The sequence below is a fragment of the Balaenoptera borealis genome (assembly GCF_965194805.1).
Source record: "Balaenoptera borealis genome assembly, chromosome: 10".
In the NCBI taxonomy this organism is placed as follows: Eukaryota; Metazoa; Chordata; class Mammalia; order Artiodactyla; family Balaenopteridae; genus Balaenoptera; species Balaenoptera borealis.
The window spans coordinates 112,694,202-112,717,829 of NC_138874.1; the positions used below are offsets into that span (position 1 = coordinate 112,694,202).

The 23,628-nt window shown below is 46.0% G+C and overlaps 2 protein-coding genes and 1 pseudogene across 4 annotated transcripts in view; 2 read left to right on the top strand and 1 right to left on the bottom strand.

The window, feature by feature from the left end:
* Window positions 1-23,628, top strand: part of DOCK1 (dedicator of cytokinesis 1) — a 526,335-nt gene that overhangs the window by 52,193 nt on the left and 450,514 nt on the right. For both annotated transcript variants that reach the window (XM_082406605.1, XM_082406606.1), the window contains exons 3-8: window positions 7,124-7,164; window positions 11,144-11,199; window positions 14,681-14,777; window positions 17,545-17,693; window positions 22,020-22,155; window positions 23,392-23,549. In XM_082406605.1, coding sequence (XP_082262731.1) covers window positions 7,124-7,164; window positions 11,144-11,199; window positions 14,681-14,777; window positions 17,545-17,693; window positions 22,020-22,155; window positions 23,392-23,549 — 637 coding nt within the window. The remainder of the gene's footprint in view (window positions 1-7,123; window positions 7,165-11,143; window positions 11,200-14,680; window positions 14,778-17,544; window positions 17,694-22,019; window positions 22,156-23,391; window positions 23,550-23,628) is intronic.
* The window catches only part of INSYN2A (inhibitory synaptic factor 2A), a 242,293-nt gene that overhangs the window by 31,521 nt on the left and 187,144 nt on the right, over window positions 1-23,628 (bottom strand). The window lies entirely within an intron of this gene.
* On the top strand, window positions 17,700-22,011 carry LOC309635416 (large ribosomal subunit protein eL39 pseudogene; annotated as a pseudogene). Its single transcript has one exon. The product of its transcript is annotated as a large ribosomal subunit protein eL39 pseudogene (transcript).

Genomic DNA, 23,628 nt, shown 5'->3' on the forward strand with positions numbered 1-23,628 from the left:
CCACTTGAAAAAAGTTTTTAAAATACATTTAAGATATTTTAGTGTTAGGCTCATTGTTTTGAGGTGTTTTATGTGAATGGTGAGACTTTTTATACTCTCACGTAGACTTGTTAACAACTTCCTGAGAGGAACCAAAATTGTCATTTCTTATTTCCTTTTTAAAAAATCTATGACCCCATTTTCTGAGGGGTGAGCAGAGATTGTTACAGCTTTGTGGGATGTGGTCCAGTAAAGCAATTGTTGTAATTATCCAATAAATATACTGAGGGTGACAGTGGTTTCCTGATGTCCTTGGTTTTTCAGACAATTGGTTTTCATATTTAGGGTTTTGCAAATCATTGAAACGGGACACCTTTCGTTTTATGCTGTGGTTTATCGTTGCACAGAAGAGGAGCAATGACGGACTTGAGTTTTAGACCCCTCACGTGTGTGAGAGGAGTCTTGGTGGCTTTGTTTCCTGTTCACAGGGGTGACTTCCATACAACATAGGAAAAAAGAGAACAGATTAAAATTGATAATTCCAACAGCAAAATGGCTTTCAGATTGGGTTTAGCCAGACCCTTCCAAGTAGGAGGTTGGGCGACAGGGAGAGGAAATTGCAGACATCCTATAGTAATCACAAATTGATCTTCAGACTCGGTCTTCGGAATCCTGTCTGCACGCAAGTGACGCAGTGTTCAGCTTCTGTGAACCAGGCAAGCTGCAGCTTGCTCGCGTGTTCCTGGAGAAGCACAAACTCATTAAAATACCCATGTCCACGTCCATGTCCCTCACTTCCCCATCCGACTCATGCTGGCTTGGAATTCCATTCCATTTGCACCTTTTACCCTAAGAAATGTCCTATTGGGGGGAAAAAAAATCAGCTTTCATGGCATATGCCTGGAAGCAGATGTAATACTGCAAAAACAGAACCGGTCTTTATGTGAATGAGTAGCTGCAATGGGCACGTTCTGCCTGATCTCAGTTTTTACAGCTGACAGTTGGATTGCCTTATCTGCTCCCAGTATATATATGGCCAGTGTCTGAGAGGAAACAGAGAAATTAACAAGAGGTTAAGGATCAAACCTCTCATCTCAGACACTTTTCCGATCTGAAGGAAGAGTGCTCTTACATCTTTTTTTATTTCTGCCCCCGGTCAGTTGCATTTGAAATCCTGGTTAATAAACACTGGACAATGACGTCATTCCTGAATAGATAACAATTTCCTGTGCAGCCTGGGGTAGCAGGGGCTGCGACTTCTTGTTTTTTTGCTTTGTAAGAAGAATGCACTCTTTAAACAGGGGAATCCTTAGGTGAATCGATGATCCCTGTACATTTAACTAAAAAAAAAAAAAAAAAAATGGCTGGCAGGCATTTGACTTTTTGGCCAGCATCGTGATAAAGGATTCTTCAGTGAGCACTTAGTTTCCGGGCTCATCAATCTTCTAAGTCCTGATAAAAATATTCCAGTCTTTGTAAAGACCCTGTAACATAAAACAACTTCCCCTTCTTTAACTGCTGTCTTTTTTTGGTTTTAGTCAGAATCCAGTCAGAGAAATGCATTTGGGGAAGTAGTTTTGATTTTGGGAAACTTGGTGACTTTATTGTCATCAAATAACAATGGAATAATTGTTTTTCTGCTCTTTCCTCTTGTTCTATTTAAATTTTATGGATTATATTAGAATTTGGCCTTCTCTTCTTTTCTCCTCGCCCCTTCCACTTTTCCCCGAAGAAAATTTATTTATGTTTGTCAAATTTAACTTTCCTTTTCTATGTGATCCTGTTCAGGGTAGGATATTACTGGGATTGCTCTGGAGAATATAATTTCTAGATGATCATTCCTTTTATTAAGGTTGAAAGAACACATTTACCTGCAAGTTATGGTTAATTTTTCTGTCTCAGGCTCATGGAGGCTTGGAGCACAGGACAAAGAAAAGAACTTTTCCGGTCACCAGGGAGGTGGATTGAGCTTTCAGGGGTCATTCAGGGTATGCCTCTGCCTTTAAGCAGTGTCTGGGGTCAACCAGACAGGAGAGGTGAGCCCAGGTCACCGATGTTGATTAGGTGACTCTCCAGCCAAGGAGGTGCCAATCCTATCACCTGCTCATTTCCAGAAGGATCTCCACGGGCTGGATGCTGTGCCTGTATGAGAGGAGATTGCACCCAGATTAGGAAGGAATTCTTTTGATGAAACCACAACACTGGAACTTAATTCATTCAAATTTTTCAAAGTGATAATGATCTATTTTCTTCCAAAATGCACCTTAATTCCTTTTCCTGCCACCAGCATCTGTCAACTGAAGGTCTTGAGAGGACTGCCTCTGGGTTTCCTGGGGCGACTGTAACAAAGTACCGTACAGTGGGGAGTTTAAACAACAGAAATGTGTTCCCTCACAGTTCTGGAGGCTATAAGTCCAAGATCAAGGTGTCGGCAGGGTTGGTTGCTTCTCAGGGCTGAGAGGGGCAAGCGGTTCCACGGGTCTTCCCAAGCTTCTGGTGGTTTGCTGACATCAATGGCCTTCCTTGCCTTGTAGATGCAACGCCCTAGTTTCTGCCTTTATGATCACATGGCGTCCTCCCTGTGCTTGACTTTGACTGTCTATTCCTCCTTTTTATAAGGACACCATATTGGATTAGGTCCACTGTAATGACCTCATCTTAACTTGATTATCTGCCAAGACCCTATTTCTAGATAGGGGTACACCCACAGGTAGAGGGAGTTAGGACTTCAGCATCTGTTTGGGGTGGGCGGAACACAGTTCAACCCACAGCAAATTGGGAAAAGTAGTCATGTTGATAAGGCTGTCATTTCACAGAAGACCACCAGGCCCTCCCGTGCAGCCTCCACCCCGCAGGCATCCTTTGCACCTTGTCCCAGGTGACTGGCCACCTGGCCCCAGCCCAGTGGAAGAGCACCGCAGCTGTGCCTCTCATCCTGTGTTGCTTCCAGAACCTCCATCCTCTGGGCTGGGTCTGCGCCCCGCCCACACCCCCACCCCAGGTGCCTGCAAAATATTGTACCCAGGACAGCTCCAGAATGCCCAGTGTGCACGCAGATGCTGTCTGTTAGGACATGGTTTGGTCAGATCCGGCCTTTGGCTGTACTGTTGTTCAGTACTCAGAGCAGGACACAATACACCTGACACAGGTGACTGTGCTGTCCATCTTCAGGCAGGTACTTGTGAGTTGGGAGGACCCAGGACCTTAGTGATCTGGTTTCCTCCTGTCCCACCTGAGCCCCAGCCTTTTATTTTTTAATATTTATAATTTATTTACTTATTTGGTTGCACCGGCTCCTTAGTTGCGGCGTGTGAACTCTTAGTTGCGGCATGCGAACTCTTAGTTGCGGCATGCGAACTCTTATTTGCGGCATGCGTGTGGGATCTAGTTCCCTGCATTGGGAGCATGGAGTCTTATCCGCTGCGACACCAGGGAAGTCCCCCCAGCCTTTTTCTCATGCGTGTCCTAGCTTTGCTGCTGGTGGCTTCTCAGATGCTTGGTGAGTGCCCCTCTGCACCTGTGCTCTGCCGGGCCTCCCTCCTCCTTCCTCCATCTGACTAGCCATCCTTGAAGACTCTGCCTAAGCACACCTCTCTGGGCAGAAGCTCCTTTCCGGCTCCCTTGCGCCTGCTTTGTTCTGCCTGGTCCCGTCCTCAGTTGGTTCCAGCCCTGGCCTTGAGCGTGTGTGCTCCTGTCCTGTTGGGAACGCTCCAGTGTACCCACTGACTTGGCTGCCATTTTCCTGGGCTGGACGGGGCCCTCCCTGAGTTTCGGGACTATGTCTGACCTATACTTGCCGTTGGGTGGGTGTCTCTTGGGTGGGGGGTGTCTTTTGTTTGGAGCAGGTTGGTTGAGCCCTGCCTGGGAGGAGCGAATCAGCCTGTTAATTCAGTGAGCCATTCGCATCTTCCTGCGCCTAGCTGCGTTCCCTGCGGCCCGCCCCCCCAAAGCAGCAGCCACTCATCACCCTTCTGTGTCCCCCCACTTCCCTGCATGAAGCCTTTGCAGGGATGTCCTCTCTCCTTCACGCTCAAATCTCTGCCCTTGGTGGTGGTTTGAGCCCTGCTTGTCGTAGGGGAATCTTCCGGTGTGTGAGCCCTTGGAGGGCAGAAATTGGGTCTAATCTATTGATATTTCTACATTTGCTCTGTCTAGCGTGGCCTCTGGCACATAGTCTGGGGGCTCAGTTGGTGGAAGGAATAACAGACGCAGAAATTCTTGGGAAGGGAAACCCTAGGTGTTCTTTTTGCTTAGGAAGGCCATTAAAAAAGAAACCACCGTCTATTATCATAAAGTAAAATAAAAGAAAAAGACTCCTTATCTTTTTTATCCCGGTAGTTCAACTCTTTCTCCTCTCCCTTCTCCTGGAAAACCCTTCTGCTGTGTTTGAAGTGAATTTTTCTCTTGGCCTGTACTGGTTGGTATGCGTATATATATATATTTTAATAGATCTTTATTGGAGTATAATTGCTTCACAATACCGTGTTAGTTTCTGTTGCACAACAAAGTTAATCAGCCATATGCATACACATGTCCCCATATCCCCTCCCTCTTGAGCCTCCCTCCCATCCTCCCTATCCCACCCCTCTAGGTCATGTATATAAATGTGGTTGTAGCTCTCATTCTGTTTCCTTTTTTAAAAAAATTTATTTATTTATTTTTGGCTGCGTTGGGTCTTCGTTGCTGCACGCGGGCTTTCTCTAGTTATGGCGAGTGGGGGCTACTCTTTGTTGCGGTACGCGTGCTTCTCGTTGCAGTGGCTTCTCTTGTGGAGCACAGGCTCTAGGTGCACGGGCTTCAGTAGTTGTGGCACGTGGGCTCAGTAGTAGTGGCTCGTGGGCTCTAGAGCGCAGGCTCAGTAGTTGTGGCGCACAGGCTTAGTTGCTCCGCGGCATGTGAGATCCTCCTGGACCAGAGCTCGAACCCGTGTCCCCTGCATTGGCAGGCGGATTCTTAACCACTGCGCCACCAGGGAAGACCCTCATTCTGTTTCTTACCTTTTCACTCAGCGCTGTGCTCTAAGACGCAGTCCTGTTGTGTGTATGTATTTAGTCCGTGGCCCTCACTGCTCTGGGTGCACCTGCACGTTTTACTAACCACCCCCCAGTTAGGGCACTCGTTCTGCCCCCCTAGATCACGCTGCCATGGGTCTCCTGCGTCTGCCCCGCTGCGTGTGGATGGGTATGTGGGATGTCTTTGGGGCGCGTGGCTGCTCGCGGGGTATCGGGGTATATACCCTGGATAAGTAGGGTCACGCTCACACTGGTTGTGTGGCCTCTACTCCCACCCTCAGTGCCAGGGGCTGCCTGAATCCTGCAGCCTTGAGATTTCCCTCCCTATAATAACCGTGCAGTAACATTATGTTTTAAATTTTCATTTATCTGATTATTAGTGTGAGCATCTCTTCATTCATGTGTAAGTCTTTTAGGTTCCTTCTTCTATACATTGTTTATAAACATTGCTTATTTTTGACTTGGTTTCTGTCTTCTTCTTGTCACTTTGAAGTATTTCCTTAGATGTTCTAGGACATTCATCTCATGTCAGTTTCAGAAAAGGAAGGGCAAAGTAATACTGAAAATACGGGAAGGATAAAATAACAGGATAGCGGACAGTCCTTTACACTGAATACAGCCTTTTGAACAACTTACTACATTGACCTTCCATCTTTTTCCATTTCACTGTCTGTGAACACTCTCCTAGGTGGACGCTGATTCTGACCTTGGCAGGTAGAAACCACCGAAGGAGACAGTGCATGGCTCTCAGGAGGTAATCCTCCAAACGTGCAGCAAAATCTAGACATTTTGTGTCTGCGGTGCCCCCTAATCAATCTGTGTAGTTCCCTTGTCAGGAAATGAAATGGGTTCATTGGTTGTATCTAGGTCTTAGCAAATCCTTTGCGAGGCTCCTAGCAATTTCCAGCTTCTTTTCTGAATGCTCAGAAAGCATCTGTTCATAATCCCTGGAGGATCTTAACCCCATCACTTTCTGGTTCCTCTCCACCTCTGGTTGTTAAATTATTGCTCTGTTAGAGGTGTGTGGTCATTGGTGCAATATAGGCCCGTTTTCAGTTTCTGGGCACCTTCGCTCATGTATCCCAGGTTTCCGAGGTTTGACTATTTTATACTGTATAAAATCCCAATACTTGGTTGTTCTCTGGGAGTTGACTCGACTGGCACTTTCCAAGTATCTCTGTCCTTTTGCTCCTGGGGGGCTGAGTTGGAATTTGTCTGAGCTTCTGATTTCCTTTTCTGGAGTGAGGTGGCCTAAAGCAGCTTCAGAGTGTTTGGGATAAGGGAAGATCCACCGACGTCCTGCCGCGGCGGAGTTGTTGGGAGGTGGGTGACCGGCCGTGGACCCCTGGGCACTGGCAGGGACGATTTCTGCCCTCAGTTGAAGCGGAAGGGACAAGGGTGTGGTCAGGTCCAGTCCGGCACTGAATGTCTCTTCCATTTGGCATTTAATTCCTGCCAACAGTGCTAGCACGTCTGTCTTCTACTCTGTTTGCTTGTCCTCCCCACGTGAGGGAATGGGAACTTGAATGTAGGCCAGACCCCAAGGGGGTAGGCGGACCCGTATTCCTGGGCCCGGTGCTTCCTGTTGGGGGTCCAGTCTTTGCCACAGAAGCACTTTGTGCGATCGTGGCTGCTCCAGGGCAAAGCCCCCCTCCATCCCTTAGAGGGAGGAAGTCGGCTCTCAATAGGATTTCTGTTTTGCGGCAGCTCTTGATGATCTGAGGATGCTGGTATGTGTGTACTTGGCAGTGACCCCGCTCCATCCGGCGGAGGAACAGATACGAAAACGCACACTCCGGGAGGCTGCCTCGGGCCAAATGGTCAAAAGGACCACTCCTGCTCCTGGGACTGTGCTTCTTCAGTTCTCATTGGCACCTTCGAGGCCACGTGCGGCAGATAGAGGTGAAAGAGCTGGAGGTCTGTGTGTGAAGGCCCCTGGCCAGGCTTCGAGCACGGTTTTGAGATGCTGTTTAGGAAACCCCATAGCATCTCTCCAAAGCCCTAGGATTACTGAGTTCTGTTACAGGCTGACTTCCCTGGTTCTGCAAACAGTGAGTTCTCGACAACGGGAAGGTGCTGTTAGGACGCTGTGATGTCTCCTTGTACTAACTTTCACTTTTGTGTTTGTTTAGGGTGGTACAGAGGCTACACCTTAAGGAAAAAGTCTAAGAAGGTAAGTCCTTCTTGTTATTAAACACAGTGCATGTCCCTTCGTAAATCACAACAAGCGAGGAAATAAATTCTGTCTCATGGTGCCTAAGGGTTGTCCTTATATATCTCTTTCTCTGAATTAAAAAAATACATGGGTTGAAATGTGGGCTACCCTGAATTGTTTTCTTTAAAAATTTTTTTTAATTAAAAAAATTTTTATTTTGTTAATTGAGGTATAATTGATTATCAATGTTGTGTTAGTTTCAGGTGTACAGCAAAGTGATTCAGTTATACATATACATATATCCATTTTTTTTCAGATTCTTCTCCCATACAGGTTATTACCAAATATTGAGTAGAGTTCCCTGTGCTATACAGTAGGTCCTTGTTAGTTATCTATTTTATATATAGTAGTTGTATATGTTAACCCCAGACTTCTAATTTATCACTTCCCTTCCCGAATTGTTTTCTTCTAAACAACATATGTACGTAGCAATTGCAATTTCATTTCTATGAGTGAATGGCTGGGCTGTGGGGTGATGTTGACCTGTTGTCATGAGAGGTGGACTCTTCTTTTCCTGGTAGAATTCTGCATCCTGTTTAAGCACAGGATGTGTAAGAGAATGATCTGGGTATAATGACTTAAGAAAAAAAGTACTGCTCATGATTTTCAATCTTGCATTATCCTTGATGATAAATTAGCAGATTGGCAGAGCTCATGCTTGCTTTTTCCCCTCTTGCTTATAACTATTTTTATGCTGCTTATGTCGCTGGCAAAAGAAAGAGGTTCTGCCTTCCAGGGCAGTTTGCATGCGTGGTTGTTTGAATTTCTGAAGCTAAGATGTGCAGTTACATTGCGGTGGACAGCCCCGTACACAGTTCTGTTGTGGCTTTTCCATTCTCGGCTTCATAAAATCTAATGATGGCTCTTCCATTTCATTCTATGATTCTGAAGTACTGTCCGTTCTAAGCTGTGGTTTGGCTGTCCACGTTACCTTATGAAATCTAATTATACTTGACAGATGGTTCATTTTACTTCTGTTTCTTAGCTTGGCCTCTCATTATCTACTTACTGGGCTGGGCTCTTCTTGTGGTCCTGAGCCTATAGCTAAGGCTGCTGAAGTCCAGCTGTTCAAGCACAGGGCCTTCTCGATCTGCTTTCCCCAGACGCCCTGCTAGCAGCCTGTGCCAGACAGGTGGGAGCTGTCCATCCTCTGGTCTCAGTCACCTCGGAGGCATGCAGGCTGAGCTTCATGGCAGCCTTTCTCTGGCATAGTCTGTCCTAATGTGAGAGGTGCTATTAGGGATACCTGGTGAGCCAGATCTGCAAATGGGAGCCGGGACCTCCCACCCTCGCCCTGCCAAGCTCAGACTGGGCTATGAGTCTCTCTACACATCCAATGACCTGGAGCCTTGAGCTTTGAACAAGGTAGATTCCAACCAGGCGGCTGGTGGAATAGATTTCTCCAGGGCAAGTTCTATTTTCACCTTGATTATCTCTTCCATAATTTGGGATTAGCAGATGCAAACTATTACATATAAGATGGATAAACTACAAGGTCCTATTGTATAACACAGGGAACTATATTCAATATCCTGTGATAAACCATCATGGAAAAGAATATGAAAAAGAATATGTGTGTGTGTGTGTGTGTGTGTGTATGTATATATATATATTTAACTGAGTCACTTTGCTATACAGCAGAAATTAACACGACATTGTAAATCAACTATACTTCAATTAAAAAAAAAAAGAATGTATTCCTGCAGATGAAAACCTGAGGTTCATGTGAGAAAGCCACAATTGAGGACTTTATTAATAAAGAGATTAGGATCATGGACCATCCCCCCTCCCCAGTGACAAAGCTGCAACTTCATGTGCTAGGCGCATCCCAGGGAAGCTGTTCACTTTTCTTTGACGTTTGGTAGTTGGTGTCTGGTACCACCTTCCCAGTCGGGGATCTCTCCCAACTCCCCATGCCTGTGTGAGCCCTAATCCTTCCTACCCTGCACCACAGGGCCCTGACTTTACAGCTCATAGAGCTGGGTAGGGGCATATTTATTTTTCCACCTAAAATCTTCATTAGCAGATGAGAAAATTGAAGCCTTAAAAAGGTCGTGATTTTGCATCAGCACCCCTGTCCCAGGCAGTAGCAGAGAAGGGACTTGGCTCCTAGTAAATGACTCTGTGTTCTGGAAGCATTCTTTTATCGGTATTCACAAATGAGCAATAGATCTGGGCTGGTCCTGACCGCCCCAGCTGGAGAAGTTGCTCATTTCAGGCTTCCCTGGTGGCACAGTGGTTAAGAATCCACCTGCCAATGCAGGGAATATGGGTTCGATCCCTGGTCTGGGAAGATCCCACATGCGGCGGAGCAACTAAGCCCGTGTGCCACAACTACTAAGCCTGTGCTCTAGAGCCCGTGAGTCACAACTACTGAGCCCTCATGCCACAACTGCTGAAGCCCACGTGCCTAGAGCCCGTGCTCCGCAAGAAGAGAAGCCACCGCAATGAGAAGCCCGCGCACCGCTACGAAGAGTAGCCCCTGCTCGCCGCAACTAGAGAAAGCCCGCGCGCAGCAACGAAGACCCAATGCAACCAAAAATAAAATGAATTAAAAAAAAAAAAAAAGTCGCTTATTTCAAGCCTCCAGATGTGTCCAGCCTCATTTCTTTCACTGTCCCTCCTGTGGCTCCATGATTCTCGAGAGCAGGTTTACCGAGACTGAGGGACATCTCTGTCCATGGACACGGGCAGGGGGCGAGACTGGCTTATTTGTATGTGTGTCCATCCCGTCGTCCCTCCCCGCCCCGTGCTCACCTGTTGACGTCAGTTGTGCACCTGGAGACCGTCCTGGGATCTGGAGGTGTCCTAGCATCGGGCCCCCGCAATCCTCTTTGGTGCTCAGCCTCTGTCTTTCTGCCTGACTCCTTCCCTCTCTGTGATAATTCTTCTTTACATGAAATGCAGCCACTTCCCTGGCAGGCAGGAGGAGTCTGAACCAGTGGTGCCCATGCCCCCTTCCCAAGCAGGATTAGTAGGGTGGTTTCTGGATCTCCTGTGGAAATCCTTTGGGGCCAGATGCCAGGGCAACCTGGTCGGAAGCTCCTGTTCCCACAGCAGGTGCCCGAAGCCACCAGGGCCACTGATTGGCTTTTTTGCTGCATGCATGACATCTCACGTGGGAAGCCGCAACCTGTTTGTGTTGCTTCGTTGCAAGATCCCAGGGCCTGGTGCCCCATTGCTTGCCCTCCAGGAAGGGAGGTAGTGTCCTTGCTCAGGAAGCAGGACCAAAACTCTTGGTAAAGCTCCTGGCACTTCACGCACGGCGCCTGAAACTGACCGTCCTCTTGAGGAACTGTCTCCCTCGGAACTGTCTGTTGGGCCCCTGTGTGCTGTACACTTGGGGGTGCCGAGCACTGTCTTCGTGTAACCTGGTGCGCTCCCCCTAGGAGTCTGGCAGGTTGGGCGAAATGCAGCCAGTTTCTCTGTTTTATCTGATGGCCCCTCTGGAGATTGTTGAGAAAGACTCCTTGGGTCAGGTAAGCAGTCAGTGCATATGTGATGATCAACGGTATAAACTAACTTTTGATGACAATTTTAGTATTTCGAAAGGAAGAACTGTCAGAAGCCATTGTCAGAAATTGTTTTTAGGCATCATTTGGCTGTGGATCTGCCTGTGTTGAGGTCAGCAGTAAAAACGAGGTGTGACCCATGGAGAAGACACAGCAAAGTCCCTGTGGGATTTTTTTCTTCGCAAACAGATTGCGTCTGTTTTCTTCTAAGACATCTGCAGCCTCTTTGAAACACAAGCGGACTGAGTTGCCATCTTTTACACTTCTTTGTTTTCTGTGCTATGTTGTGTATGAGACTTAGCATTAGGCTTGCAGATTTAATAGTGATCCAGCCAGCCCCACCTCCATTTTGGGGGGGCAGTCGTTTGATTTGCAATCAGGACTCATATTAATAATAAAACCTACTGTCTTTTTTCCTCCCAAAGGGTATATTTCCTGCTTCATATATTCATCTTAAAGAAGCCATAGTTGAAGGAAAAGGGTGAGTCTGGTCTTGATATTTAAATGAAGTCATGCAGTGATTGTTATTTGGCCTGAGGCTCTTTGCAGGGCGGTGTTGGGGGTTGGACAATGAGTGCCATTGGTCCTGATGTGACAGGAATTTGGGGAGAGAAGGGAAACTTCTGCTCTAGGGCTGTCCATAACATGGCTTTGAGCCTTTACACAGTCTTAAGTTAAGTCAGCGTCGGAACTGCAGTCAACCTCCTTGAACCTGATGTGGATTTGGAAAGCTTCCTAGTTCTTCCTCTGTGAGCCACCCTATTAGGCAAAGGCTGCACGGTCCCCCAGCTCTGAATCCATTTTTCCGGAAGACTTTGCAGGCTGTGACGCAAATGGAGTTGAGGATGAAGCAACAGTTGTTAAATTGGGGCGTGTGTGAATTTACACGTTGCCTAATGCTGATGTATGTTTCCTAAAGGTCATAAAACTGATGTATAAGATCTTTAAAAGGACATTTGTAGAACAGAAACCCATTAGGCAGGAATGGCAAATGAATAGCCAGGTGTGAACTTGGAGGAAGGAACATTAAGATGGTTTCCTTTTTTGTCTCTGCTACATCTTCACACTCAGTTGAATATGTAAATGATAAAATTACTAACCATATGATTACTGCATAATGACATCTCTGCGGCTGATTACAAAATTGCCTTTCCAAGCAGTGTACTTTTAACATACAAAAAGGACTAGGTCGAGCTCTGTAGTTCCATGATGCATGATTAAAACGAAGAAAATAATTTAGAGGCATAAATGTGATGACCTGTAATAGGGTCCTTTTTTCTACAGATAAAATGTTTTGTATGTACAGTTTCAAAGGGAAGTAAAAAGAGGAAAGTTTTGAAACTTTCATCCTCCTGTGGAAATAGTTGAATAAAGTGTGCTTTTCATGTATTTTACATCAGTCTGTATCAGGATCAGTCTGGACATCAGACTGTACAGGAATTATTTTTTTAAAAAGCACTTTGATGTATACAAATGAGTGTATGTAAAATGTAATTATGAAGCATAATAGTGAAGGGCACAAGGGATTGTGTGGATTCTTGGTAAGTGGAGTCACCCCCTGACAGCCAGATGGACAGGCAGACAGACACTTTTGTTCCTGTCACTGCGTTAGTGTCACATGCCCCAGTGTGAGCAAACGAATGGGGCACCGGTGAAACCAGCAGTCTAGAAAGTTCTCTGCCGATGCTCCAGGGCTCCTGTGATTGCTGTTACCGATACCTGCCCTAACCCTCCCTCAGCTGCTCCCACCCAAACCTGGCTGCTTCCCGCCTCCCTCCTGACAAAGAACCTCCTGCCTTCAGACTTGACCGGTGGTCTCACTCCGTACTTGCCTCCGGATGCCGTGGGCATCACCTTCCCTTTCTTCTCCTGGTCCTTCCTCCTTTCCAGTGCCGGCCACTCTTCATCCTGCCCCTGCCTGTCTCCTTGCTGTCCAAGTTCATCATCCTGTCTCTCCTGCAGGCTCTCTCTCCTCTCTGTACACCGGCCTGCCTTCACGCTCAGACACCCCAGATCGTGGCTATGTTGCGGCTGCCACCGATCCTGTACCTTTAGCCTCGTGACCAAGGCAATTCCCGTTTGTCCGCTCCCCCGACACCGACGTGGTTACCACACCTCCTAATCCCCGACGCCAGGGTCTTCTTAGCCCTCCTCTCTGGAGCTTGTCTGTCGCATCTGACGCTGGCGGGCGTCCGCTGCACTCAGCTCCTGTGGGATCTGAGGCTTCCCTGCCCTGCTTCACCCCTGCCTGCCCCTCTCAGGGCGCCCTCCTTACCTTCTGGTTCTTTGTCGCCCTCTCTGTGGGGAACACTTGGATGGGGACCTCTGACCCTGACTTGTCCCAGGACATCTGCTTCAGTCATGCACAGCCAAGGAGCTCATATGAATCACCACCTGTGACAGGCGCTGTTGGGTTTGTTTACTGCTGGCCCCCAGCAGGTAACCGGGTGGTTACAGAGGTAACAGCACAGCTGCATCAAATACCTTAGAGCCAGCTGGCACTTAGTCCAAGGGACAGATCAGGCCAGTTCAGGAAAGAAGGTGAGAAGGATCCAGAGCCGAGCCCAGGGTCCACCGTGTGCAGTGAGGCCCTCTGCCCGTGGGGAAAGCGGGGTCTCATTGAGTTCCAGGTGTCTCCTAGCCAGTGGGAAGAGCCCGGTGGACCCAGCGTGAAACTCAGGCTCTGTGACATGAATGCAGCCCAATTACTGGCGAGTGTCCTCGCGCTGTGAGTAGAGAAGCTCTCCGTGGAGGCTTTGCAAGGATGACATCACAGAGTCATGTGACGTCAACCACATTTTCATCAACATCCCTACTGGGGAACTCGGTGACAGAGGTGGTAGGGCTGTTGTAACCGTCACGTCCTGTAATGGACCCTGATGATGGCCCTTCAAAGGGTAATTCCTAACAGCGCTTTTGTGTGGGGTGGTCCCGCGGGCAGCCCTCCGCGGACGTCTGGTCCCTGCTACTCCCGCTGGTGCACGTGGCCAGACCTCTCTGGAGGGACTGGCCCTCTCTCAGGAACTCCAGTGTTTCTTCCTTGGGGAGCACCCCGCCGTCAGTGAGTCATCGCAGCCCTGAACCCTGACTGTGAGCTGCAGTCAGGGTCCTGCCCACGGGTCTGGGCTCCAGGCAGTTGAAGATAGGTAGGTGGGACCTATTTCAATGCCCCCTGGACACTTCATGTTGATGGAAGTCTTGTCTCTGTTCAGGACCTGTAGGCCCAGGTGGTCTAACTTCACAAGCCACCAAATTCAGTCTCTGACCCGGTCCCAAATATCAATATTATGAGTCCTACTTAGCGCAATGCCCGACGCAGAGCACGTGACCAGAAAACAATGGTTGATTTAATAAAAACCAGTGCACAAATATTGATAGATCATGAGTCAAGAATAAGTCAAGGGTTAACCTTCTGGGGTGGAGAGAAAAGGGAAAGAGGATAATCAGAATTTGGGGATCAGGGCACCTGTGGACACTTGAAAGCTGTAACCTCACTCATATTTCGCAAGGATAACCGCTTCATGTATATTATCATATAATGAGTTTTAGGCCTGATGGAAATGTAAAAAATCATCTTATCCCAAACCTGCATTTTAATGCCACACAGACTGGTGGTAATTTATGGCATCTATAAAATAGATGGGTACACATATGATGAATATACTTTCCACTTCTCAGACGTTGATGTTCTGATGGGATGTTACTTGCCTCCTTCATGTTACCTTGACATATGAGGTAGATGGCTTACACGGAAGATGATGTACCAGCATTCTCAGACTCTGTACAGAAATTACTTGTCATTCTTAGAGATGTATGTATTCCTTTGTGGGCACAGTCTTATTTGTATACCGTCTCTCCATTTGCTTAAATATTGCACACTATGGCCTAGATTTGGAACTTACAAGGTACCCCTGGTTTAACGAAGCCATGACCGTCTCTGTCCTTTCCTCCATCCTTCCCAGGCAACATGAAACGGTCATCCCAGGCGACCTCCCGCTCATACAGGAAGTCACCACAACACTGAGAGAGTGGTCCACCATCTGGAGGCAGCTCTACGTGGTGAGAAAGTGGGATTTTGAATCGGAGCTTAGCAATAGAGAATGGTCTTTTTGGACCCTGCTGAACCAACAGGATAGCTTTCCTTTTTCCGGGAACCTCAAAAGCAGAGCTTGTGGGAGCGGGTCATACTTAGCAGCCTGGCCCAGTATTCTGGCCCCCCTCAGGGACCACGTGCCCTTCCACCTGCTTTGTGTTGGGGTGTAGCCGTGCTCACTGCAGGGAAGTGGCTGTCAAGGAAGGGGCCATGGGTTTCACCTTTCCTTGTGTTGGAAAGGGAAATGGGCTGCTTGCAGGCTTTGGAAGACAGGCTGAGGCAACCTGCACTGGGGTTCCCTCAAAGTTTGTATGTGAGTATGAAAGCGAAAATCTGCTTTTCAACTGTCGTAGGTGCTTCTTTGTGGATGCAGTAGAGAGGGATGACTATCTTTGCCATTGTTTGCATGTAGATAATGCCTCTTATCATTTGAGAAAAATGACATAGTCTTCTAGACCTAAGCGTGTCTGTTGCAGAGGGAGGGAAATAGTTTACTTTCTGGCTTCGTGTGCGACGTCCAGTTCTCCTGATGACGGAAGAAGCCTTATTACTGCGGCGAGTTTGGAGCCCTGACGTCTTCCATTTCGTATTCCCCGGGGCGTTTCTTTGCACATACATTCATATTTGCAGAAGAATACCTTTTCTTAAGCCTGTATTTCTCTTCAGAGTCTTGATTTCTCATCTGCTAATGTTGTCAGCACAAAGCCTGGACTCTGGAGGGAAGGCCGTGCTTCCATTTCTCGGGAACAGAAAACTTCCCAGTGTCCCACAGCTGCTCTCCAAGCAGCCTTGTTGCTCTTGATTATACAGTGGTTTCCTATAAATGCACAGTAATAAGCAGTTGCAGTAATTGTTCATCAAATGTTCTCAAAAACCTAAAAGCGTAAAGTTAGCCGTGAACGTTTTGTGTAAATCTGAGCAATTTTGGAGTCGGTGTTTCATGTTAGCAATTTTTAAACAAAAATGCAGCAGCAAAACAGACAGGAGTTGATACTGACAAATACGTTAGTGGACACGGTTTTAGCCATGCGATCCCGGAACAGGCATTCCGGACTATCACCTTGGTTTCCTTTTAAAACATTCACATTTGCCTCTTAGGGATTTACATTGCTAGATTTGTGCAAAGCTAAACAACAGTGCTTATTTTATATATATTATATATATATATAGCTCATAAATATTTTTTTTCCGCCCTGCTCTGTGGCTGTAGACAAGTTAGGAAAATATTAAGGATTTTAGATATTTGGTAATGCTTTATAAAACTGGACAAGGAGAATTAATAAGATGGAAACAAACTTAATTTTAGAATAAACCATTGATTTTGATTATTTAGTTTTCATTTAAGAAATTCAGATTATGGGAATTCCTTGGTGGTCCAGTGGTTGGTTAGGACTCAGTGCTTTCACTGCCGTGGGCCCGGGTTCGATCCCTGGTTGGGGAACTAAGATTCTGCAAGCCTTGTGGCGTGGTCAAAAAAAAAAGAAAAAAATAGAAAGAAATTAAGATTAGGATGATACTAAGGAAAAAAGCTCATGGGATGGAAGATAACCTGTTAGGGCATGATAGGATGGGTAAGTGGTGGGGATCTTAGAAATTCCTAGAAAGGATGTCAAATATAGAAATAGTGGGGGTGAGAGATGCAGCTATGTAGAGGAGAAGGTATTCTAAAATGTAGCAATGACCACATTTTAATTTTTTATAGGCACCATGCCATGTAGAATTTTATCAAGTTAGGTTTCACCTAGATTTTTTTTCATGGAAATAACCACAGGATTCTTTTTCCTTTGGGTAATTCTTCATTTTCTTGATGAATTGTACTCTTTGCGGTGCGCGGGCTTCTCATTGTGGTGGCTTCTCTTGTCGCGGAGGACGGGCTCTAGGTGCGCTGGCTTCAGTAGTCGTGGCTCGCGGGCTCTAGAGCGCAGGCTCAGTAGTTGTGGCGCACGGGCTTAGTTGCTCCACGGCACGTGGGATCTTCCCGGACCAGGGCTCGAACCCGTGTCCCCTGCCTTGGCAGGTGGATTCTTAACCACTGTGCCACCAGGGAAGTCCCTCTTGATGTATTGTACTCTTGCTGTTGCAAAACTGTTGCTTTTCTTTGTGCCATCAAACCCCTTGGAATATGTAGAAAGTGATAAGAGGTATGAATTTTGTATCCTGTTTGTGCTTCCCTTTTGACGTAAATGCATCGAGAGCTTGTAGATTCAGATTTTGCCTTTTGCAGAAGCCTCTCTGCACATGCCAAATGCACCACAGTCACCAGAAGAGCCCAGAGCCACATTCTCTTGTAGCTCAGCTGACAGGCAGGCCTCAGGGTTGAGTTTCTCTGTGTGCTGAGAATTATTGGGGGAGAAGGTATTCTGAAGTCTCAGTAGGCAAGATCTGTAGGCTGGGCACTTCCTCAGGGAGCTACAAGGGTTGCCCACTCATGGGCCAGATTCTAGAACCTCCCGTGCTGGCTTTGAGGCTCCAAGTCCAGATCCTGCCCTGGTCCACTCTGGTTGGCTGGAATATGCAAGATCGTGCATTGTCTTTTATTCTTTTAATCTTTTCGTGTGTGATGGGAACCAAATTCTATCTAACGTGTTCAGTTCCATGCTAAAAACATCTTTAATTTGAAATTAATTGAACACCATCATATAAAGCACAGACATATCTATTTGAGAACAAGAGAAATCCACAATGCTCTTTTAAATCAAGAACTTAACACTTGGCTTTTCCCCCCTCGTCTAGCAAGATAACAGGGAGATGTTTCGAAACGTTCGGCACATGATCTACGACCTTATTGAGTGGCGATCGCAAATTCTTTCTGGAACTCTGCCACAGGATGAGCTCAAAGAACTGAAGAAGAAAGTCACTGCCAAAATTGATTATGGAAACAGGTTTGTTTATTTGAAAGATGATTTCATGCTTAAATTATCCAATATAATAGCATCCCCATAAACCTTGAGGAGAATATAATCCTATCTTACGATAAAACAAAATTTCTAACGTCAAAATAATGGCACGGGTTTCATTTTTAAAAGGATGAGCTATATTCTCTCGGATCCTGAAGATCAGGAGTTTTCCGAGTCATTGTTGAAAAGTATTTTTTTCAAGAAGATGGGCCTGGGGTAACCTGTCATTGTCACTGTTCCAGAGGGGACCGCACAGTGATTCCCCTGATGCGGAACTTTTCCTTTCTGCTGACAGTATTTGACCTTGAGTCCAGACATGGGGATACTTTGTGTAGTAACAAGCACCAGGTTTCTTTCTGTGCAATACTGTGTTCTGAAAGTTGGAAGGGGCATCGAAGGGCACCTTAAAACTTGTCACCAGTGTAGGGACGCCAGATTTGATGAACAAAAATACAGCCAGCTGGTCTCTTCTCTTCTCCGTCATCCTATGTGTGGTTGAATTTGCTCCTTGCCATGTCTTCTCACAAGACTTTCAGGATCAAGCGATTCCTGGCCAAGGAACAAAAGGAGAATTGTCCTATTCCCCAGTGGATTCGAATGAAAACTGGTAATAAAATCAGGTACAATTCCAAGAGAAGACATTGGAGAAGAACCAAGCTGGGTCTATAAGGAGCGTCGCATGAGGTGGCACACATTTATGCTGGGTCAAGATCACTTGCATCTTACCATATCTCTCTGAGACCATCACTACTATCTGAACAGCCAGATGTGTTTTATTTTTGTGTCAGTTTTTCTGCACTAGTGCTTTGGCTTAATAATAAATATGTGAGACCTTTTGTTGGAAAAAAAATACAGCCAGCTAAATTTGCCTTTTCGATATAAACAACACATAATTGTTTTACAGGAGCATGTGTCATGCAAAAGTTCCCATGTACAGCAGGGCGCCGCCCAGCTCTGCTTGAATGCCTTTAACAGTGGTGCTCTCACTCTCCCACAGAGATGCGTGTTCTAGTGTGGGCGTGCATTTCTCATGCACAGGCATCCCAGTTCTCCCAGGCTCTGTAACCAGAATGAGGCCACGCCCTTTTCTACCGGAAAGCTATTTGACTGTTCATATAATGTCAGAGCTGCAAGAAGCCTTAAAAAGTATCTGGTCACAGGACCCCCCACATGCTGGTCTATATCAGAATCACTTGGAAAGCTTTCAAAATATGGAATCCTGGGAACCACTCCTTAAGATCCTGATTGCTGACGTCTGGAATGCTGGCTAGAAATCCCAGTCTTTAAAAACAGACTTGCACTGTGAGGGACAGGAGATTGGGAAACTCCTGGTTTAGTCCGACCTCCTCATTTTACACATTAGGACGTAAAGCTCAGAAAATAGCTCCATTCAGCTGAAGGGAGCCCTGGAAAAGCTAAAAAAGTGTTTTGTAAAATCAGAATTATAACAGTTTTGTTTTCTGGTAATTCAGACTTTCAAGCGTGAAAAGGTTTTAAAAGCTGCATTATTAGTAAGATGTAATGTTTGGCTTAGAAAAGGCTGCAGGAGAAGGCTTTTTAATTTTTTTTCCCCCAGAAAGCCAGAGATTTCTGGGTATAGGATATTAGATATTGCTGCAGTGAAACCCATTTCAAGACCACCTGCCTAAAAAACCAAACTTTTGGAGCTTTGATTTTATTTTCTCTTGGAGTATCGTATTTTGAACTTATGTCCAGAAACCACCTGCTTAATTTGGCCGCGGGAAGCCAAAATACATTATGTCATGGAACAATCTAGTTAAGAAAGGAAGTATTTCCAAACGTAATTTACTACTTTGATAGGAAATGCAGTCCTTAGCAAGATAGGTTTTTGCCCAAGGAACTCAGATCTACTCCATAACTCCTCTAAAGCCCAATACTCTGTGCGTATCTTTTTAGTTCCTTCTTCAGAAAACAAAATAGTAGAAAATAAAATCACTGTGTTGAAAGTTGGATTTTAAAATGGTTTCTGGGAGACATTTGAGAATGTGATTAAGGTCATGGACCATCTCTCTAGGAAAATGCACATACATAACACATACACATACACACACACACAATTTTGCACGTAATTTCAGGGGGTACCCCCACCCCGGGGGTGCTTTGGGCTTCCACGGATTTAGTTTCTAATGGTGTTAGAGCCCCTTGCTCTGCTGCAATGTACCTTCACAATGGAGGCTCAGTCTGGATTCAGAACCACCTGAACACCAGCTGCTGAGAACAGCACGTGGAGTGGTTGGTGTGAAGATCCCTGAGAGACTGCTTCCTGTGGCAGTTCCCACGTGGCATTCTGGAAGGAGCATGGGCTCTGCCGTGAGAGGGTTCTGGCTCAGAATCCAGGCCCGGGGGTCTTTTAGATGTTTCTCTGAGCTTAGGTTTCCTCCTCTGTGCAATGGGTCTGACCATCTGTACTGGCAGGCCTGAGGCACATGGCAGGATGTACACAGCAGGCTGGAGCACGGCCAGAGCCTCTGCTTCTCAGGGAGCCTGATTCTGTGTGGCCTGCAGGACCTTCTGGCGAGTCCTCCTAAAGCCAGATGCTTTGTTAGTTCTGCCCACACCAACACTGGCCCTGCCCACACCAGAACAGGAACCCCTACCCACCCTAAACAGCAGTACCCTGCCCATGCCAGCCCTGGCCCTACCCACATCAGAAGGGACCCCACTTCATTAGCATTGACTCTGCCCACATCAGAACAGATCCCACTTCATTAGCATTGACCCCACCCACATCAGAAAGGATCCCACTTCATTAGCATTGACTCCACCCACACCAGCACTGGCTCCTCCCAGGGGACCAGCAGTAATATTTAAGAGGGAGGGGCTTTACCAAATTGGTGAATCTTGTTACAAAGACAGCTAATAAGAGCATAAAAGGTTTATTTCCTGTACCTCTTGAAACCCCTCACAATCATTACAACCACTAAGGTTCTTTTCATGCAAAGGGAAAAGCCTCTATTTGTTTAAAAGCCTGTTGACCCTCTTGCTGCCAAGAGGCCCAGTTGGTCTTGTTTCACCATCAGTGAGTTTGCTCAGTAGATATATTAACAGGACAAAATGAGGTTTTTGTGGTTGCCTTCCACAAATAGTGCAGTGGTCCAGCACAACCCACAAAACTAAACCTGCTTGACACGTTATCAGGCTCATTCACGTGTAGCTTTAAGATGTGTGACCTTCGGAGAAGTCAGAGATTAGTTCATCTAAATGGAAGTTTTACTGCCAAGTCAACTTTCCTCTTCAACTTGTAACTGTTAAACATGTTCTCTAATTGAAATTTATCTTCATTTCAAAAGATGTTTTCCTTTGTTGTATGGTTAAAAAAATAAAAGTGTCCTGCTTCTATATACTTGTTAAGAGGAGGAGGAAAAATCCCAAAGGCAAAGTATAAGGCATCTGTGGTTAAGATCCTCATGTCTTATTAAAAGGACACCAGAACACACCACCGTAGCACAGCTCTTGGTTTCTTTCTTTATATAATTGCCTTTGTTTATTCTTTAAATAAACATTGTGGTAAAAATCACCCAACTATTTCGTTGGATTTGGGGAAATGGAGAGAACGTTGCCAAAAAACATTTCCAGATATAGACGGACAGGTTTATTAGTCAGATGCTGCCTGTGTTTTAAGTTGGCTACTCCATTTAGCCATCTGGCCAGAAAGTTGCTTAACATTACTGTGGATGACTTCCATATGTTCTATGTCGAAACAGTAGAACATCTTTATCGAAAATCTTCTGTTGGGCTAATTAAGGGATTAGAACTGACTCTAGGTAGAAGGAAAGTAGTGCAGTGGAACCTGCCAGAGACAGTGGTGAGGAAATGGAGCGGTGGGTGTGCCTCTGCTCCAGCTTTCCTCCCTCTCACCTCTCCCCAGCCACCAGCTGTATATATTTGGGCATACTGGTGGGCACGTGACTGTATATACGTACACGTACACACGCAAGTTTATATACACACATACGCCGCAGTATATACATGGCACGTGTGTGCTTTAAACTGTCCATACGGTTCACATGGTAATTAGCAACGTACATTTCATTTGGACTTTGTAGATCTGTAAGACAAAGCCACTATGGCAATGGAAGTAAAAACTGAATAAGTTTTTTTTTTCTTTTCTTTTAATTCCAAGGGTATACATTTTAAGTTAAAGGCAGTGACCTTGCAGAACTGTGTTTCCTAATGTTGTGTGGATGACCCCGACTTTCCGTGATGTTTTCTGCTCAGTTGCTGAGACTGAAGTTTGTTAGAGAATTCAAAGCCCTTGGGTTGTGAAGTTCTGAATTCTTGTTGTTCTAGGATCCTTGATCTGGACTTGGTGGTGAGAGACGAAGATGGGAACATTCTGGATCCAGAACTAACTAGCACGATTAGTCTTTTCAGAGCTCACGAAGTAGCTTCTAAACAAGTGGAGGAAAGATTACAGGAAGAAAAGGTAAGTTCACTTCTCTGTAATATGCCATTTACATATGGAGCACATTTTCTCAGCAGCTGTTTACTACATTAGTAAAACATCACCAGTGATGCCCATTATGTGCACTGAAAAGGACCTGAAAAGGCACAGCTACACAGTATATTTCATACAACAAGGGGTGGAATGGAGCCCAGCATCAAAAACATGCTGCTGATGACCTGAAAGCATTTCATCCCTTGAGGGGGGTGTGCTTCAGCTCAGGGGGCAGGATTTTAATGACACTGGCTTTGTGGTCTTAGCTCATGGGAAACAATACTCGATTCTGTGTTTCCTCTTTGATAGGAGTAGGAGAGTGACATATCTAAGCTCAATGATCTTATTTGCAAAGCAGAAATAGAGACACAGACGTAGAGAACAAATGTATGGATACCGAGGAGGAACGGGGGGTGGGAAGAACTGGGAGATTGAGATTGACACATATACACTATGGATACTACGTATAAAATAGACAACTAATGAGAACATACTGTAGAGCACAGGGAACTCTACTTAATGCACTGTGGTGACCTAAGTGGGAAGGAAATCCAAAAAAGTGGGGATATGTGTATCTGTAAGGCTGATTCATTTTGCTGTACAGTAGAAACTAACACAACATTATGAAGCAACTGTACTCCAATAAGAATTGATTAAAAAAATAAGCTCAGTGAGGGCAGGGAACACGTATCTTATTGATCTTTTTCATCTTCCATGGCCTTTAATGGTATCTTGTATGTAGTTGATACTGAGAACTCGATTGCCTGACGGAGCCATCCATTCATTCAGCAACTGTTGAGCACCTACTCTGTGCCAGGCCACTGAGGCCATAATGATGAATAACAGAGATGTCCTCAGAGGGTTTGATCTAATGGGAGAACCAAAAAGTAAACAAGCAGCTCCACATGTAGTCTCCATTCTGATTCATTGACTGGGCCCCTAAATGTTTTGTATCTGAAGAAAATACTCAGTGTAAGCTGTTGTGGGACTGGGACCATCGCACAGGGCGCTGTTATTTTCAGTTGGATGCGTGCCTGTGATGAGAGTGTCAGGTGAGGACAAGGAAGACACTGCATGAAGGGCTCTGCTGTGTTATTGCAGCTACTTTCACATGGTTTTCTGTTCTGTACAGTAGAAACTAACTACTGAATGAACAAAGCAAGCGGTAGCCAGGAGTGTTGCTCTTGTCGACTTTCTGTTGTGTTGTTTTATTTCCACTGACAGTCTCAGAAGCAGAACATAGACATTAACAGGCAAGCCAAGTTTGCTGCCACCCCTTCTCTGGCCTTGTTTGTCAACCTCAAAAACGTGGTGTGTAAAATCGGAGAAGATGCTGAAGTGCTCATGTCTCTGTATGACCCTGTGGAGTCCAAGTTCATCAGGTCAGTGACATTCCCTGGCTGCTGTCTTTTACTGTTGGGAAGATGGCCTCAGGACCCCCCCCACAAAGTCTTGCTCTTG